This window comes from Canis aureus, chromosome 26 (genome assembly GCF_053574225.1).
Source record: "Canis aureus isolate CA01 chromosome 26, VMU_Caureus_v.1.0, whole genome shotgun sequence".
In the NCBI taxonomy this organism is placed as follows: Eukaryota; Metazoa; Chordata; class Mammalia; order Carnivora; family Canidae; genus Canis; species Canis aureus.
Window position 1 is genome coordinate 48,971,962 of NC_135636.1, and position 18,492 is coordinate 48,990,453.

Below are 18,492 nucleotides of genomic sequence, written 5' to 3' on the forward strand. Positions count from 1 at the left end.
GGGCCCGGTGGCGCCGGGGTCAGGGCGGCCGCTCCGCTCCGCCCCGCCGGCCCGGCGCCCCCTCGCGCCCCCTCGCGCCCCGGGCGGGCCCTGCACGTCTCGCGAGCGGCCCGGAGCGGCGGGGGAGGCGGGGCCGGGGCGGCCGGGCAGGGCCGGGGCGGCGCCGGGGCCGGGCCGGAGCGGAGCCCGAGCGGAGCGGGGCGGCGGCCGGCCGGCGGGCGGGCGGGCGGGGGGGCGCGGGCCGGCGAAGATGGCGAACGTGGGGCTGCAGTTCCAGGCGAGCGCGGGGGACGCCGACCCGCAGAGCCGGCCTCTGCTGCTGCTCGGGCAGTTGCATCACCTGCACCGCGTGCCCTGGAGCCACGTCCGCGGGAAGCTGCAGCCCCGGGTCACCGAGGAGGTGAGCGGCCGCCGGCGCCCAGGCCCCCGCCCCCTGCCCTCGGGCCCCGCCGCCCCGCGGGAGCCGCCAAGCTCCGGAAGCCGCCCGGGGCACCTGGCCGGGCCGGCAGGGCTGACCGCAGCGCTTGAAGCCCGAGGCCCGGCCGCCCCATGCCCAGGGCCTCGGCCCACGCGGGCGGGCGGTGCCCCAGTGAGCGGCCTCGTGCAGGGCCCGGCTCCCCGCATGCGCCCGGTGAAGGGCCCGTGCCTTGTCTCCCCCTGCAGCTCTGGCAGGCCGCCCTAAGCACGCTCAACCCCAACCCCACGGACAGCTGTCCCCTCTACCTGAACTATGCCACCGTGGCCGCCCTGCCCTCCAGGGTCAGCCGGCACAACAGCCCTTCGGCTGCCCACTTCGTCACCCGGCTCGTGCGGACCTGCCTGCCCCCCGGGACCCATCGGTGCATTCTGGTGAGTGCCGGGGGCCGCCCTGCTGCCGCCGGGGAGCCCGCCGCTCCGGAGCTCAGCCCCCCGCGGGGCCGGGCACCCCCGGCTCTCGGGCCCTCCGGGGAGGCCGTGCGGCCCCAACCCAGGACGCGGCACCCCTGCTTACAGACGGGGACGCTGAGGCCAGAGACACCAGGCCATTTACCCCAGATCAGCTTTGGCGGCAGCCCCGAGACCCAGACCCAGACTTCCCGCACCCACGCCCCTCCACGTGGTACTTCCCGTCTTGGAGGCAGTCCAGGCCCGGGCCCACGTGTGCCTTGTCCCGCGGGGAGACGGTGGCCCCGGGAAGGGCCCGCGCAGCGGCTCTGCCGCCCCCACCCCACCCCGACTGTCCCCACCGAGGCCACTTCGCGGGGCGGGGGGCTCCCCAGGCCTCCCCCCTCCCCCGGTCACGGCGCCTCTCTGTGCTGCAGATGGTGTGTGAGCGCTCGGACGCCTTCGCCTCCGCCTGCGCCCTGGCCCGGGCCTTCCCGCTCTTCACCCACCGCTCTGGGGCTTCGCGCCGCTCGGAGAAGAAGACGGTGACGGTAGAGTTTTTCCTGGTGGGACAAGACAACGGGCCGGTGGAGGTGTCCACTCTGCAAGTGGGTGTCTGCAAGCTCGCGCCGCGTCCCCGCACCAGCTGGGGCGGCTGGAAGGGGAGCCGGGGAGGACGGGCCGGCCGTGCTGTGGCGTCCCCGAGGAGGCCCCGGAGGCCTTTCCAGACCCCGGCCGGGCCCTGGGCAGGACCGCAGGGCCTTAGACCAAGGCGCCCCCGAGCACCTGCCCCGCGCCAGGCACGCTGCTGCTTATCGGAGCATCCTGCCGGCGCGGGGACCACGGTTCCCTCTGCGGCGCACTGTGACATGTGTTACTTCACTGGATCTTCAGAATAATCCTTTTGAGGCCAGCAGGGCGGGGAGGGATTCCGGGTTAGAAGTCGCGGTGTGGGCCCAACATCGGGTGCCTTCCTGGTGGCGACTCTCCCAGACCCCGCGGCCGGGGCCCCACCCTCCCGGCCGGCCCGGCTGCCCTTCCCACCCCACCCCGCGCTGCTGTCCCGCCGGCACCCCTCACCCGCCGCCTCCTCCGCCTGGATTCTTTGCTCTAGCAGGAGAGGACACGCTTCCGTGTCTACCATCTTGCAACAGCTCCTTTTCTTTTCTTCCACTGATCTCCAAACTCTGAAAAAACATGGTCTAATTGCTTTGTCTGTCTTACCTCCCCTTTCCCCCCTCAGCCCACCAAAATCGAGTTTCCACCCCGCTTCCTGACATTGTTTTAAGGGCCCTGTCTGCTGGACATGAACATTTGTCATCCCTCCTTGCAGGGCCTGCCCCCCCCTCCCCGAGTCGTGCCTGCTTCCCATGCCCCCTCCAGCCTGCCGCCTTTCCCGAGCAGTCTGGCATTCCCGGCTCGCTTCCTCTTCTCTGGGTTCTTGGAGGGCCTGTGGGCTCCATCCCAGCGACGGGCGCCGACGACCACCCCTGCCCTCTAGCTGCAGGGAATTCCTTTTGAGTTCCGGGCCATGACCCTGCAGACCCCGGGGCCCAGGGCCTCTCCAGGCTCCATCCTCCTCAGCTTCCCTCTCCAGGCCCCTCCTGCTCCGGGCCTGCCTGGCCTCCATCCGGCTTCTGTCCTTCCAGGGGGAGCTGGCCATGGGCTGACACGGCTTCCCTCGGGGTCGGGCCCTCTGCCCACTGGGTGCCATCCCACCTGATGTGACACATCTTTGCTTAGCTTCTGTGGCCTGCACTGGGACAGGAGCTTCCGGGGACAAGGACCCAGTGTGTGGCCCCAGCGTTGACCCACTGTGTGACGAGGGCCGGTGGGTCGGTGGGTCTCCTTGTCCCCCTTAGCCAGTGCATTCTGCTTGGGTGCCGCCGCGGCCTGGGGGAGCCCCCACCCACACCCCCCACAGGCCCTGCTGGTCTCGCTGCCTCCAGGTGCCCTCCCTCCACTTCCCCTCCCACCGCCGCTCTTCGCTGGTGTACACGCAGGCAGCTGCTTGGTCCTCGGAGATGGGACCTGCTGTTCCTCCCGTCGTAGGGCTCTGCAGACTGAGGCTCAGAGACGTTGGTGACTGAGCGGGCCCATGCCAGCCAGAGGCCGAGCCAGGTCTTAACGGCGCCCACCACCTGCCAGCCTGCTCTCCTGTCTGTCTTGGAACATGGGCCACCCTGTGTAGCCTTTTCCATATTCTGGGGGCCTCCTCCCCCCGAGTCCCTGCGGTCTCTCATACCCTCCTGCCCTGGAGTGTTTGATGGACTGATGTGTTGTGATTCTCGGCTGGACTGGAGAACCTTAGACATCTTTGAATTCTCCGAGTCTCGTGTGCAGCCTGGCATGCAGTAGGTGCTCATAAAAACGTGAATGGAATGAATGAATGAATGAATGAATGAATGAATGATCGACCCTGGGATACGACGAGGCACAAGCTCTTCCCCAAGGCCATGAGGCTGCATGGTGGCAGAGGGTCCCCGGGAGCCTCCCTGGCCGCCCCCAGCCTCCCCCGCAGGTGCCGGCTGCGCTCTGGCCCGGCCGCGCTGCCTCGGGAGCTCTGAGCCCACGGAGGGCCTCCTTAGAGACAAGCCTTAGGGCACTGACGCACTTCCAGACAGCCACGGGCTGCGTCACAGATGAGCCACGGTCTCCGCGACGCCCACAGACAGAGACCCTCAGCCTCCCAGAGGAGAGCCCGCTGGCAGGCGGCGGAGACCACACGGTCACATCTCATATCCGAGCTGTCAAGTCCTGCGTCTCTGCCTTTGAGGCTTTGGGGTTTAATTACCTCGGGAGGGCAGAAGCTCTCGGAGCAATCCTGCCGGGCCTGGGAGGTGGCCGGGCTGCCACAGAGGACGGGGCGCCGGGTGCCGGGAAGGCGACGATGCCCACGCCGTCGGCGCCTCCGCTCCACCTGTGTGGCTCTGCCCTCTGGATGCTGCGTCTTCCCTGCACTGGGAGAGGCGGCCGGCATGCCCCGTGTCCGAAGCTGGGGGTGGGGGCGGGCATCGGGGTGCAGACGGGCCGCCGTGGGCAGCAGCTGGGCGGAGACGAGCGAGAGGGCCAAGAACCTCCAGGAGTGGTTTTTGCCGAAGCAGAAGCAGGACGGAGGTTCTTTGCAGAAAGTGGGGGCAGGGGAGCCGGGGAGGACAACCGGGGGAGGTTCCTGTGTGGCCTCTATGCTGGAGCACATACATCTGTCTCCAGGGCTGGGTGCAGGATGGGGTCGGGACCCTGTCCCCTTCTAGGCTCTGGGCCAGTGTGCGAGCTGCGCAAGGGCAAAGTCTATGACACTCCCACAGGAGAAAAATGCTACCCCCTGGCCAGAGGGCCACAAGGGGGACTAGCGGGTCCAGGGGCACAGGACTAAGAGAACGTTTACTCCTTTGGGAGGAAGCTTCCAGAAGGCATGGCCTTTAAGTGCCACCAAGGGTGGCTAGGATCTTGACAAGAGGCGAAGGGAGGGCGCATCGGTCAGCTGGGGCGGCCACAGCAAAACACTGCAGATGGGGTGGCTTCACCAACAAACTTTTATTTTGCACAGTTCTGAAGGCTGGACGTCTGGGATCAGGGTGGGCTCTGATGAGGATCCCTTCCTGGTTTGCAGGGGTGGCCTTCTGGCTGTGCCCTCCCTCTTCCTATGAGGACGCTAATCCCACCATGGGCCCACCCTCCATCACATCGGGGCTTAGGGCTCCAACATATGAGTTGGGGGGCGGTGCAGGCATTCAGCCCATAGCAAAGGACAGCACCTCTCCCGAGAGAGTTGGTGGCATCTAGGGAAGAAAGGGAAGCCTGAGGTGGAAGCGCACAGCATGCATTCAGGGCCAGGTATGAGGACCACCTGCCACCAGGATGAGCAGAGTGAGCAGCAGGAGAGCCCTGGAAAGGAAGGGGGGCCCCACTCACAGCAGGTGGGGATGCCAGGCCGAAGGATCTTTGTGTAACCTGGAGGTGAGGTACGGAGCTGTGTTGAACTCTCCGTAGATGGCGGGGTGGGTCACAGGCACCGTGGCTCTGGTTTCCCCCTGACCTGCCCCTCGATGACCTGTCAGCAGCCCCGAAACCTCCCCACAGTGGCATGTGCTGCCGATGCCTTTGGTCCCCGGGGGAATGGACAGGGAGGGACAGCTCTTCCTCCTTGGTCCTAGGTCCCCAGTGATGCCTCTGATTTCTTCCCCCCAGTGCTTAACAAACGCCACGGAAGGCGTGCGGCTGGCTGCCCGGATCGTGGACACTCCTTGCAATGAGATGAACACAGACACCTTCCTCGAGGTTCGTGGCCCCAGGGAGTCATAGGGTGGGACCAGGGTGGGAGAGGCGGTGGGAGAGCCCCCGGAAGTCAGAGGGCACCGGGGACACCCGGGGCTGCTGCGGGCAGGGTCCTGCTGTCCACTCAGCTGTGAGGGGCCCCCCGGCCTCTGCTGAGGGTGGAGGGGGGACAGAGCCTCCTCCCCAAGGCCTCTCTGCAGGCCTGCAGCCATGATCTGCAGGAAATTGTAGTTTGGAGGGTGAACCTTCTGTCCTGGATTTCATCGTGCTCAAAGCTGAGAGACTTGAGGCCCTGGCTTCCGAGCCCACTCCTCTCTGCCACGCAGGCGTCGGCTCATCTCTGGCCCAGAGCCTCAGCCTTGCCTTGATTTAAGCCATCTTCACGTGTCTTTTGTGTTGTTTTTTCCACGAACGTGTCCAGGAGATTAAGAAAGTTGGAAAAGATCTGGGGATCACCCCAACTATCATCCGGGACGAGGAGCTGAAAACCAGAGGATTTGGAGGTGGGTCGGGCTAGGCCTTGTGGGCCGTGGCCTGGGGCTGGTCCTGGGTGCTGGGGGTGGCAGGGTGGCAGTGGGTCACATGCTATGTTGCCTCAGGCTTCCCTTGAAAGGAGCCAGCCTGTGTCCAACCCCAAGGCCAGACCTTGGGAAGCAGACCATCTCTAGGGGAGAAAGGAGGCACTGATTCAGATTCTGGAAGCTGCCGTGTCCAAGTCCTTCTCTGGCCCACTCCATGTCCACAAGGGCTGTTGTCCTGGCTCGCTGGGCCAACTCAGCGGGACCTTTCTGCTCCTTGATTACACAAGCCCACGTTCACATCAGGGCCTCATCATTACAGCTCCCTTTCCCTGGAGTCACTTCCTGAGATACTTCACAGCGGGGCCATCTCACCCTGTATGTCTCAGGTCGAAGCCACCTCCTCAGAGGGCCTTTCCTGTTGACCAGGCCCATCCTCCCTGCCCACCCCCAGGCACTGGAGGTATGGTGACAAGTAGGATAAGGCACTTTCAGTCCTGCTGGGGTGGTCACCGTATTCCTTATCCATGGCTGCCCAACGACTTACTCCAGAAGGAAGTGACTGAAGGCAACACACAGTCCTGTGCGAGGGGCATCGGGCATGGCCGGGCTGGGTCCTGGGCCTGGGTTCTCTCCCAGGTGGAGAATGATGTGTTGATCAGGTCGGCTGTCATCTGAAGGCTCGACTGGGGCTGGTGATGTGGTCCCAGCCAGTCTCACTCACAGTGTTGTCACCAGGCCTTGGGGCCATGCTGGCTGTTCCTTGTCATGTGGGCCTCTCCGTGAGCAGCTCACAGGTAGCTGCCGCTTCGCTCGAAGCAAGGTTTCTGGGTGAGGAAGAGAGGAAGAGTGAGCAAGCAAGAGGGAGGCAAGGTCTTTGTTTGCAAACTAATCTTGGAAGTAGGAGCTCAGCACTTCTAACATGTCGGGAAGTGACACCTAAGGTTCCGTCCACACTTGGGGTGAAGGGATCCACGTGTTCCAGAAGGCGCAGAGGCGGGGATCGGTGGGGACTCTCCTAGAGGACCTGCCAAGGAACATGTAAGGCACCAACACGTGGAGGGACAGGCTACTCGCGTCAGGGAAATCTTCACAGAGGACATGGCGTTGGCAGCGGGTCTTGCAGGATGTACGGGAATCTGTCGGGTGGCCATTATTGGTTCTCATCCTGATTTTCGTGATTCTTCATTTCGGTTACTGGGGGACCTTGAGGCATGGTCTCTGCCCACAAGAGGCTTTCTTGAGAAGATGGGGCCCATGAACCCAACGGCGAGGCAGTGGGGGAGCAGGCTCGGAAAGGGGGGTGTGGCTCTGAGTGCACGGAGGGCTCTGGGAGGGGAAAACGAGCGTGGGCTGGAGTGGCCTTGAAGCATTATCCAAAAATCATTTCATTCTGCAATCCTGTTCATTTCTTTCTGGGAATGATACAGTTTTGTTTTGTTTTGTTTTGTTTTGTTTTGTTTTGTTTTGTTTCTCAGCGGGTTTTCTTGCTTAACGATACTTCGCATAGAATTCGTTTGCAGTCCCAGAGCATTGGAACTGATTTGCATTCCCCGATCCCACGCTGGCCAGGGGGCAGGAGAGGGAGCGGGGAACTCGGGCTTGGGCTGCACACTCTCCAGGAGAAATATTCACACGCCAGTGGATATTTTGGGGGCGGGGGGAGAGCTGTTGGTTCCGGGGGGCTGCTGGGGGTTCTCCGCTCAGTTCAGCCTGAGTCCAACTGACCCTCCCCCTGTGCTTTCTGTAGGAATCTATGGTGTTGGCAAAGCTGCCCTCCACCCCCCCGCGCTGGCCGTCCTCAGCCACACCCCAGAAGGAGCCACCCAGACCATTGCATGGGTGGGCAAAGGGATCGTCTATGACACTGGGGGTCTCAGCATCAAAGGGAAGGTGAGGTGCTGGGGGGCCCAGTGATTGGGCAGGTCCAGGGGCGGGGAGGGCTCAGGGTGGCCTCGTTACTCTCAGAGGCGCCAGAGGAAGACAGCGAGCAAATTTTCTGGGACCTTGGCATTGGGGCATGCCTCCGGGCAGCCAGGTTCAGGAGAGTCAGCAGGGCTGATCCCGCTTCCCACGGGGAGACAGTTTTGTGTCCACACTCCATGCAGGGGTCTGGGAACAAAGAGTCTGGACAGGATCCAGAGAAAAGCCACAATCAGGATTAAAAGGCTGGAAAAACAAGCCTACCGAGGCAAGGTTTAGGGAATCGGTGGTCCTGTCTGAAGAGAGGGGTGCGGGTGGTGCCCACTGTCCCCACGACCATCAGGGTTTGCACGGACAGAAAGCTTGGTGCGGTGTGCACGAGCCAGCCTGGCGTGCAGGCCGCCCTGTGAAGGCCGAGGGCCGTGGGCCCACACGCAAGCCACCCACCCGTGTTCCCAGGAGGCACGGCCACAGGGGTCTCTCCTATGGAGCCTCTAGGTCCAGTCGTGTCGGGAGGCTGGGCCCCCACGGACCCCGGCTGTGGCTGCACCTGCCCGCCTCCACGCTCGGCACATTCGGGCCTGCTGTGCGTCGGGAGCCAAGGTGGCACCAGGAAGGGGAGGAGGGACACGTCTTCATCTGCTCATGTCACACACTCGGGTTGAGCAACTGCTGGGCACCGGGCCCAGCCTGGGCTCTGTGGTGCCAGGACCCGGAAGGCCCGGGAAGGAGCAGACGTGTGAAATCCGTGCCCTTGGAGACCTGGGAGAAGAGGGGCAGCCTTCCCAGAGAGAAAGCTCTAGAAGAAAGAGGACAAGCCAAGCTCACATCGAGGGCTGGCAGCCCGCGTGCTCACAGATGTGTCCTGTTGGCCCCAGGGCTGGTCTATAATCTGAATTACTTGCCAATATTTTAAAAACAGGAACAATGCTCACAGAAGACTGGCTGTCTGACCTTCTGGAAACTCAGGGTATCTGGTGGCAGCCCGTGGGAGCTGAGAGGCGCCACCCCACGGACGCAGCCTGCACGGTCTGGCTCGCTGCAGTTCTAGCACTTTCTGACCTGAACCGCAGTGTCAGTCGCTATTTGAGGGAGAGATTGTGTGCGACCATTTGCACCATTAGCCGAGTGTGTTTGGTACCTAGAGTGGATGGTCTTTTGTTTCACGTCCCTCCCCCCATAAGCAATTAGTCTTTTCAGGACTAATCAGGAAATGATCCGATAATAAAGGTGTAAAGAAGCAAACGCCAATAGTGAATTCACCCTTGTTGAATTCCATACATATTATCATGCCGGTAAAAAATTAAAATAAATATCACAAGGACTCCTGACTGGCTCGGTCAGTGGAGTGTGTGACTCTTGATCTTGGGGCCGTGAGTTCGAGCCTCATGTTGGGTGGAGAGATGACTTAAAAGCAAAATCTTTAAAATAAATAGGTAAATGAATATATAAGTATTACAGTGCACATAAAACAGCACCGGGTGGACACTTTTTGGGGGACACTTTTAAATAACGTTACTGTGATGTTGGGGATGGAAAGAACTTATGCCTCCCTACTGGTCCATTGTGGTAAAACGGATGTTAGCGTTCCAAGTTTCTGTTTTCAGGCCTGTCGCTTCTGCAGATTTGTCACTGACTTTATCAAAACTGATCTTTTCCGCATCTTGACATTCACTACGTGGACAGAGGTATCAGATGTGTCCGTCTGTCTGCACTCGTGGTTGGTCCCACAACCCGATCAGTTTTAATTTTGCAGAGTTTCTATTGCCTGAAGCAGTCAGGATACAGACACCCAGGAGAAGGCTTTCCCATCAGGATCGGTTGGCAGAGGCTGGCATTTCCCGAGAAACGCCAGAGATCCTGATCCCCTCTGTGTCTTCAGCTCTTTGAGCCTGAGTCCAGCGGCCTTCACAGGTCTGTGGAGTACCGATGTGTTAAACCTGAGTCCAGTAGCTCCCGTAGACGGGGGGAAGCTGAGAGTCCCGGGCTCCCCGCACCCGTGCGTTTGCTGGGAGTCCACTGCTAGAGGCAGAAGTGTGGCATCGCAGGCACCGTGGACGTGGCTCTGATTCCATTCCCTGCCGGGAGGAGCCTGTGCCTGTGGGGCCAGCTGGGTAAACAGCCGGGTTTGAACCTCCTTTCTGATTAGAACTCACTCCAGCAGATTTTTCAAGAGAACCATTTTGCCACCAATGACAGCGGCCGACTGACTTTTAGTTGATTTTTTTTTTTTTTTTTTTACAAAATATACTTGTATTTAGTTCTCAGACCCTCCACAGACAATGCGCCCCCTCTAGCTGCACCTGGTCCTGGCAGCCCTCTCTCATCCACGAGGCCACCCCTCTCTCTCTTGCCCTGGAGGCACCTGAGTGCTGGTGGGTAGAATTGTAAGCTCCTTCCTCCTAGGATCTGATGCTTGTTTGGGCTGCTGGCTAGTTGGAGGGCCAGTGTGAGAAGCGGGGGCTCCTGGGAGTTACTCATTTTGCTGTGGGGGGAGGGCACCCGATCCAGTTGTGGAGGACGAGCCGCCGCTCCATGTCCAAAGACGTCAAAGCCAAACCAGAGTCAATGTGAATGCAGGTCTCAAATGTGTTAATCTCAGGACCCCTTCCTCTCTTAAGAAAGCATTGATCCCAAGGAGATTTTTTTTTTCATAAGAATGATGTCTATTGATATTTACCATATTAGAAATTAAGACCGGGAAAGATATGTAGTAATTTACTGCAAAACAACCGTATATAAATCCATTGCACTTTAATGTCAGTAAGACAATTTCATGAAAATTAACTAGATTTTCCAAAACAAAAAGAAGTTCTTGAGAAGAGTGGCATTGTTTTACATTTTGCCAATCTCTCTCGCACATCCGCCTTAATAGGAGAGCTGTGATCGTGTATCTGCTTCTGTGTTTAGTCTGTTGTGATATGTTGTCTTAGTCGAAATAGAAAAAGAAAATCTGGCCTCACTCACTTTGTAGTTGGAAAAGGGAGAAATATTTTAGTGCCCTTTACAGATCACGAAGGACATTCTTCTTTGCTATTACACCAAAACTCGACAAGTGGGTAGCTCTGAAAGGCGAGTGATCGTGTGGGCCAGAAACCAACAGTGAATCTGTACGGTTACCCTAGCGTCGAGGGTCTACCTTGAGCTTTGAATACATGATTTCGTAATACGCACGGGTCCTTCAGAAGACATGGTTCCCGGAGTTCTGTGGAACCTCCACATTTTGGCCCAACGTGGGATAATTTTTGGAAGTCACGCTTGGTACCACCATCCTCCTCATTTTAAAAATCGCTGTTAAGAAGCTGTCACGGACGCAGATAGAAGTTTTTCAAGATTGCGATTTTTTTGTTTCTTTGCTTGAAAGCTCAAATGTTACCACTGGCACCAGTTCCAGCAGCGGTTCTCCTGAAGGGAGAGGTTCACTTTGCTCTTCTTTGAGGAGACATCAGCTAGATACCCGAGTCCCAATAACCCATCACGTGGCAGTTGTTGTTTGAAGAAATGACGGTGCTGTGGAGTCCGAGGCTTCCGCTCTACGCACCCGGCCAGTGCCTGGGGACAGCGTGGGACGCTGTGCGCGAACCTTCCCCTCCATCACACACAATATTGAAAACACCTTCGTCCGGCGCTTGAGCTTTCGAACGGTTGGTGATTCTCCTGCTTCAGCGAGGAGACTCCGGTGGGGTCGGCGGTGCTTTATTTCCCTAGAGAGCAGAGGCGAGGCCAGGGACCGTCCCCACCGGGGCTGCGGCCCACCGTTGCTCTGCTGCGCCGGGCAGGTGTCAACCCCCTGAAACGGGAGGTGACATCTTCGAGTGACTCCGGAAATCGTGTCTTTCATAAACACAGGAGTAACCTGGGGGGGGGGGGGCAGTCTGCAAAGCTCACACAGTCAATTGAGTTACATTTGCAGTTTGGCGTTTGTTCTGTCTGGTTGGGAGGCCCCCGGTGACAGGCAGACACCGTTTTTTCAGTGGCCGCCTCGAGCTACTCCGTAGGGGCCGTTTTGCGAGTGGTTTGATTCCAGATCTGAGGCCCCGTTTTTCCATTTAAACAATTCTGTGCTTTCTCACCGATTAGGTCAAAGAGACAGCTTATTTTCAATAGTGCTAGCTGGGTCATTTTCACTCAACTTAATTGTAAAAGCAGCTCGGTTTATGTCTAAAAATACTTTCCATTAAAACTTGAGGCTCGTGTAATCCGATAAGGGTTCAAAAAAAATCACTCCGTACATTTCAAACCCAAATCCTACATCCGATGACCTGTTGTTAATTTAAAGTATGAACTTGTCAATTAGAGCTGGGAACCTATAAAATGTAAAAATGTGTAACCACTCTCAACCGGTTTGTAGAAAATCACAGTTCCCGCTGCAGCGGGAGGGAGCCTGCGCCACTCACGGCCCTCATTAGACAGCGACGGGGCGGGCGGCGGGGTGGGATGGGGATGCGACAGCGACATTGGGGAAGGGTTCACGTGAACCCCGGCGGGTTGTTTGAGGCAGTGACGTCAGGAGCAGAGAGAGCTGAGGCCGAAGGGGTCGCTGAGGCCAGGTGGCGGCAGGTTGCGGGCCGCTCCCCCGGCGGCTGGTGGCCAGGGCGGGGTGGAGGTGCTGCAGAACGGCCGCCTCGGTGGTGGCGTCAGGGAGGGAGGCCGGGCACAGGGGCAGAGAGGGCCGATGCGGACAGACCCCAGGGGTACTTGGCAGCCCCGGAGACGGGCCAGGGTGGCAGTGTCGTAGGAGCCAGGCCACGGTGCCCCGGGTCCCCATCCCCTCCCACCTCTGGTTCATCAGGTAACCCCAAAGCTCTGCTCCAGCAAAAAGAGCCCATCGCCTTTGGCCATTCTGTCCCATTGCTTCTGGGCCATTCTGTCCCATTGCAACAGCCACTTGACCAGGGGGAGTTTCTTGGGTTCTGTGTGTGCTGTGGGGACCTGGCAGCGGGCCCCACAGATCAACATCCACTCACGCTCTTTGTGCCCCTTCCAGACCACCATGCCTGGGATGAAGAGGGACTGCGGAGGTGCCGCGGCCGTCCTGGGGGCCTTCAGAGCTGCCATCAAGCAGGTGAGTGCAGCCCCGCCCTCTGCAGTCCTCTCGGAGGGGGGCTCCCTCGTGTGAGCTGTCCACCCTCCTCCCCCAGGTCCCTGCCCAGGTGCTCCTATGACCCCTGGCTCCATGCTTCTCCCCCACCTCTGCACTGTCACATGGGGCACCCAGGGCTCCCAGAGCTGCCTGCCTCTCGCCAGGGCTCCACTACCTGAGTATCACCTCTCCTGGGGGTGTCACTCTCCTGAAAGTAGCACCTCTTCTTGAGTGGCCAGGTCTGTCCTGGCATCTGGACGGGCTGTCTGGGAAGCGCCCCAGCACGTAGAATGCTCAGGACTCGGACTCCCTGTTCATAGGGAGCCACTTGGCAGCGCGGCTTCATCAGCTGGTGGCCTCGAATGGTCTCAGGACTCCAAGGGTGCTGCAGCGGGGTGCTGAGGGTCCCCTACCCCCCAAAGGCCACGGCCTAGAGGCTCCACTCTTAACTCCAAATTCTGTAGACCTTGACGTGAGCCACAAAATAAATAATGGTGGCGATGGCTTATAACTTAAACTAAGAACCTGTACATCCCTAAGTACGAACCAAGCGTCGAATGAGTAAGTAGGGGAGGGAGCGCTGTTTCTCGAGAGCCCCCTACCGTTGCCCGCTGCAGAGGAGGGATGGAAGCAGCAGGTCGCTGCGGGGCAGGCAGCACTGTGACTACCGCCTCGGGTGAGAGCGAGCATCGCTGCTAGAACCCGAGTGGGGCAGTGCCTGGGAGCAGGCGAAGGACTGCACCTGTGGCGTTAGGGGCACCTGCGGCAGGGAACGCCGCCGTGTCTGGCGGAGCTGTTTGTAAGGCTGGAGGGGGCAGGAGGGGGCCTGGCGTGCCTGGTGCCCAGAGGAGACGCGTCCCGGTTAAGGGCTGGTGTCCAGGAGCAGAGGACCGGCAGGGACGGCACGTGGGGCCCCCAGGCCCTGCCACTGCCCCCTGGGGTGGGTTCAGGACCCCTGGACGGCAGAACCTGCCTCAGCCTGCCTCCTGCACACTTCTCAGCGTACAAACGTCATATTTGGCATCAGACCCCTGACCTCGTGCCTAAATTTCTGTGAGGCAAGCTGTCCCCAGCCCCCACGCCTCTGCTTGAGTGTAGCTTGCTTTGGTGCGGCCGTGCGCAGCTCGGGGGTTTGTGCCGCGGGGACACTGACCGCTGACCACGCTTTGTGGACGGGCCGCAGGGACTGAGCTTCCAGCCCGGCTCACGCCCGGCTGGGTGGTAGAGCCAGGATTGCAGCGGGGAGCCCAGCCCCACCCCTGGCTCATTGCTGCATCGTGGGGGCTCTGCTGGAGGAGGCACGGCCCCCCACCGTGGGGAGTCTGCTCTCTGCCCCCCGGGCCTCCGTCTGCCCAGGGGCGTGGAGAACTCCGGCCCGTCCTCCCTCCCCCATGCGCGGCCAGCCTCTGTTCCCTCTGCCCCTGTTCCCTCCAGGGTTTCAAAGACAACCTCCACGCCGTGTTCTGCTTGGCGGAGAACTCTGTGGGTCCCAACGCTACGAGGCCCGACGACATCCACCTGCTGTACTCGGGGAAGTAAGGCTGTTCCCCTCGCCACCGGCCCTGCCACAGCTCGCAGGGGGGCCCTCTCCCTGTCAGGGCCGCCCAGCCGGGGGGCTGGTTTCACCCTGCTCACTCCAGCCTGGGGACATCCCGTGGGGAGGATGCCCTGTACCCCCCACCCCCCCCCCCGAGGCAGCAGGCCGCCTGCTCCCTGGGGGAGGGGAAGTGGCCGCTTCTCAGGCAGGTGGCAGGTGGAGGTGTGGGACTCCCTCCCGGTGCCTGGCGTAGGATCCACCCTGCCGTGGTGGGATGAGCCCCTCCTGACCTTAAGGTCTTGGTGGGTCTGAAGCCCTGCCCTCTCCGAGGCCCTCCGTGGGGGCCCTCCCTGCCCTCCCGGGTGAGTCAGCCCTGGGACTGCTCCTTCTTGGCTGCCGAAGGACACCCCTAGAAGGGTGCGGGTGCAGCCCAGGAGCAGGTGACCTGGGCTCACAGTAGGAGAGTCCACTCACCTCCCCATCCGGGTTTGCTGGTCCCCAGGGTGACCCCGAGACATGCCTCTCCTTTTGCATTTACCCAGCGTCTGGCCTTGTGGGGAAGGGCTGGCCCAGTGCCGTCTATGCCACCCGCACAGCCTTGCTCTCCCATCCTGCAGACAAAGAAACTGAGGCGCCGGGGGCTGGGTGGCTTTCCCTGGCTCCCGGGGGAGGACAGTGGGGGAGGGGTGAGTGGAGCCTCCCCGGTTCCCAGGGGCCTCCCCCGCAGTGCCCCAGGCAGCAGGGTCCCTGAGCCGGGGTGTCTGCTGCGCCCAGGACCGTGGAAATCAACAACACCGACGCGGAGGGCAGGCTGGTGCTGGCGGACGGTGTGTCCTACGCCTGCAAGGACCTGGGCGCCGACATCATCCTGGACATGGCCACGCTGACCGGGGCTCAGGTGGGCCGCTGGGACCCCAGAGGCGGAGCTGCAGCTGTCCTAACCCAGGCGGCCTGGCCGAAGAGGCCGAGGAGGCGGGGGTGCCCCAGGTCCCTGGTGCCCGACGCGCTGGGGGGGCAGAGCTGGGGGGCTGGGTCCCAGCGCCGGGCAGCCGAGGGGCGCCGTCCCCGGGGGGCCGCTCACGCTCTGGTTGCTTGCTCTGCTTCTCACCCGCCTCCTGCCTGTGCCCCCGCCCCCCCCCGCCCCCCCCGCCAGGGCATCGCCACCGGCAAGTACCACGCCGCCGTGCTCACCAACAGCGCCGAGTGGGAGGCGGCCTGCGTGAAGGCCGGGCGGAGGTGCGGGGACCTGGTGCATCCCCTGGTCTACTGCCCCGAGCTGCACTTCAGCGAGTTCACCTCGGCCGTGGCCGACATGAAGAACTCGGTGGCGGTAGGTTCGCAGGGCGCCCGCCGAGCCCCGGCCTGGGGAAACCCGGGGGACCCCGGACATAGTGGGGCGCCCCAGATCCATGCTCAGGGTGGAAGCCCCCAGAGCGGGGACGGGTCTCTCGCTGGTCTCCCTGCCGGCGCGTCCAGGGTGACCGGAGCCAAGGGTGCCCCCTCTCTGGGTCGGCTGCCTCACTGGCTCCAGTGGCCCCCAGGTGAAGGCAGACCCCTCAACCCACGCGCGAGGTCCTTGGGGTCCCTCTCTGCAGTGTCCTGGCAGCGGGCCCCCACCCCCAGGACCCTTCTTGTAGCCACCGGGGGGAGGCCGTGGCTGAGGGCGGTGGCCGAGAGGGCACAGGGGCGTCCACACGAGTCCAAGCGGAGGCAGCCCCGGATGCACTTTGGCGGAGCACCCCCTGCCCCATGTCCTGACTGCCCGGGACGGAAAGGTCACGATGCGTTCTCTGCCCCCCCAGGACCGGGACAACAGCCCAAGCTCCTGTGCTGGGCTCTTCATCGCCTCACACATTGGCTTCGACTGGCCTGGGGTCTGGGTCCACCTGGACATCGCCGCTCCAGTGCACGCCGTGAGTCCAGCCCCCCCCACCCCGTGCCCTCCTCCCCCACCTGCCCAGACCCCCCTGCACACCCCACACACTGCCCTGGCTGCTCCCACTCCCACATGCATTCAGAACCCCTCTCTGGCTCCAGGCTGGGCTCTCAGAAGGTTCTGTGTTGGGGTCACACTGCCTGTGGCCTGACCTCCGGCCAGCTGCGCCCCCAGTCTCTGGTCTCCTCGTCCCTGGAAACAGAGTGGCTGCTGTGGCGGCCCCTCTCTAGCCAGCCTGTCAGCTGGAGGCCCAGGGCCCTCAGCTCACCCTGTCCCACCCAAGAAGACCTGGGGGTTGGGGCCAGCATGCCCAGAGCCATCCCACCACCCTGTCCCCCACTGGGTCCTGGGAGTGACAGGAGAGCAGGAGGGAGGCCATAGGGTAAGTGGGGGGTGTGCGCCCTCATCCTGGACCCGGAGCGCCTTCCCGCAGAGCTGGGCTCGCTGACAAGGCCGCGCTCAGCCTGCCAGAGGGTCTCCAGCCTGTCCTTCATCCCCAGGGTGAGCGCGCCACGGGCTTCGGCGTCGCCCTCCTGCTGGCGCTCTTCGGCCGGGCCTCTGAGGACCCTCTGCTGAACCTGGTGTCCCCACTCGGCTGCGAAGTGGATGCCCAGGAGGGGGACGTGGAGAGGGACTCCAAGAGGCGCAGGCTCGTGTGAGGCCGGCACTCCCCGGCCCCCTGTGACACAAGGCTCTTTACCTCACTTTGCACTGATTAATTTTAAGCAATTGGAAGATTATATCTTAAGATAGGCTTTGGTTTGTTTTTATTTGTAGTTGTCACAGTGGTAGAAACAGCTCCTTCTGTCGTAGAAGAGAGCTTAGGGTCTGGAGGATGGCCTGGGATGGGTGGGGAGCACTTCGGCTTGCTGGGTGGGGAGCACTATGGCTTGCTGCTGTTCCAGTGATCTTCCAGCCTCTCCGTGAGCCTCTACAGACTCTGCTCCCTCCTGCGGAGGCTCCTGGAGGCATGGGTGGCCCTTTGGGCCTCCTGCCCCTGCTCAGTACACACGGTGGGTGCCCATGGCTTTGTCTTCGGCCCCAGACCCCGCCCATGGCACCCACATTCTAGAGAGCCCAGGCCCGTGCCACTGCCTCCAGGCAGCCCACCCCTCTGGAAGGCTGGAGGTGACTTGTTTCAGGGACACAATCTTACAGCACAAGGGGAGTCTCTGGGCCCTTAGGATTCCCTGGAGGTTGAAGTAAACACAGCTGTATCACATCACACCTCTGCCTCCGCCTCCTCTGTCTCTCACCCTGAGGCCTGTCCATGGCTCTGAGGCTCCAGATACTCGCACCTTCTTGAAAACCAGCCTCCAGCATGGAGATGCGGCTGCGTGACCTCACTGTTGCTCCTGGGAGCGCTGGGGCCCGGGAGGGGGCCGGAGCGGGCCCGGGTCTCCATCAGTGGCTGCCTGGCCCAGGCTGTGGTGGTTTTCTGAGGTTTCATGGAGCAGACTTCCCCTGGAGGCCCCCGGGGCTGTCTGGGGGGCTCTCCTGCGCCCCTGTGGTGTGCTCCCCCCTGAGCTCGTCAGGGGGCCGGTGCTGTATGGAGTCAGGCGTGTCGAGGCCCCCTGGGCGCAGCCTGGGTGCTGAAGGACACGGATTCCGGACACTCCCCTCCCGGGTGCGCGTGTGGCACGTGAGGCAGGCCCCAGGGCACCTGGGAGCCAGCTTCCCCCTGTTGGGGCGAGAGAGCGAGCAGGGCCCTGCGCTGCTCCATCCCGGTGGGCTGCCTGGACGGAGAGGAAGGTGTGGGGGATCGGGCACCGCCTCCCCTGGGAGGGAGGTGGAGACCACGGCTGCGGGACGCGGGTCACCCGACTGTGCCCTGGCCCACTGACCGCCTCCCCCCTGCTCAAGGGTCCCCAGACTCCCAAGTCCCTTCCCCAGCTCTGGAAATCAAGGTGACTTTGTGGGCTCGATCCCACACAAATATTTATTAACTGCCTGCCGCGCGCGGTGCTGGCTGGGCCCGGAAAAGGCAAGGAGCAGCTCCGAGGCCCCGGCCCTGTCTGGGAAAACCATGGCCCGACACGCTAAGTGACAATAATAGCAGTCACAAGGTGGTAGGTGGGCAGCGGGCTCTGTGAGCCGAGGGGAGGCACCGTGGGGGGCCGGAGGGGCCAGGAGCCTTCACGGTTCATTAGCCTGCTTAATGGCCTTGCACTAGGCAGCTCTCTCCAGCTTCCCCAGCCGCCCTGGAGGAGGCGGAGGTCACGGAGGAGGTCTGGCTCCCTCTCCCTCTCCCTCTCCCTGTCCGGGCAGCTGGCACTGTCGGCTCCCCCCACCAGGGGGCTGCAGGATGCAGGGTCAAGGAGCAGGGGATGAACTGAGTCTCCCTTGTGCAGGC

At 61.9% G+C, this 18,492-nt stretch overlaps 1 protein-coding gene across 4 annotated transcripts; it reads left to right on the plus strand.

Moving 5' to 3' along the window:
• The first annotated feature begins 212 nt into the window (after positions 1-212).
• Positions 213-17,366, plus strand: NPEPL1 (aminopeptidase like 1). Of its 4 annotated transcripts, none has more exons than XM_077873743.1 (12): positions 213-400; positions 664-849; positions 1,302-1,415; positions 5,056-5,145; positions 5,564-5,645; positions 7,411-7,553; positions 12,571-12,648; positions 14,101-14,201; positions 14,978-15,101; positions 15,357-15,533; positions 16,006-16,116; positions 16,640-17,366. In XM_077873743.1, the coding sequence occupies exons 1-12, from the start codon at positions 251-253 to the stop codon at positions 16,796-16,798; spliced, it is 1,515 nt and encodes a 504-aa protein (XP_077729869.1). In that variant the 5' UTR covers positions 213-250; the 3' UTR covers positions 16,799-17,366. The 4 variants fall into 4 exon arrangements, with proteins under 4 accessions (XP_077729869.1, XP_077729870.1, XP_077729871.1 ...); XM_077873742.1 differs by having other exon boundaries at positions 214-400; positions 1,302-1,472; XM_077873744.1 differs by lacking the exon at positions 664-849 and having other exon boundaries at positions 1,302-1,472.
• Positions 17,367-18,492: the final 1,126 nt, after the last annotated feature.

Coding starts and splice junctions, on each gene's coding strand:
- NPEPL1 (XM_077873742.1), top strand. CDS start 251: ATGGCGAACGTGGGGCTGCAGTTCCAGGCGAGCGCGGGGGACGCCGAC. Junction 7,554..12,570: donor GTCTCAGCATCAAAGGGAAG/GTGAGGTGCTGG, acceptor TGCCCCTTCCAG/ACCACCATGCCTGGGATGAA. Junction 14,202..14,977: donor CACCTGCTGTACTCGGGGAA/GTAAGGCTGTTC, acceptor TGCTGCGCCCAG/GACCGTGGAAATCAACAACA.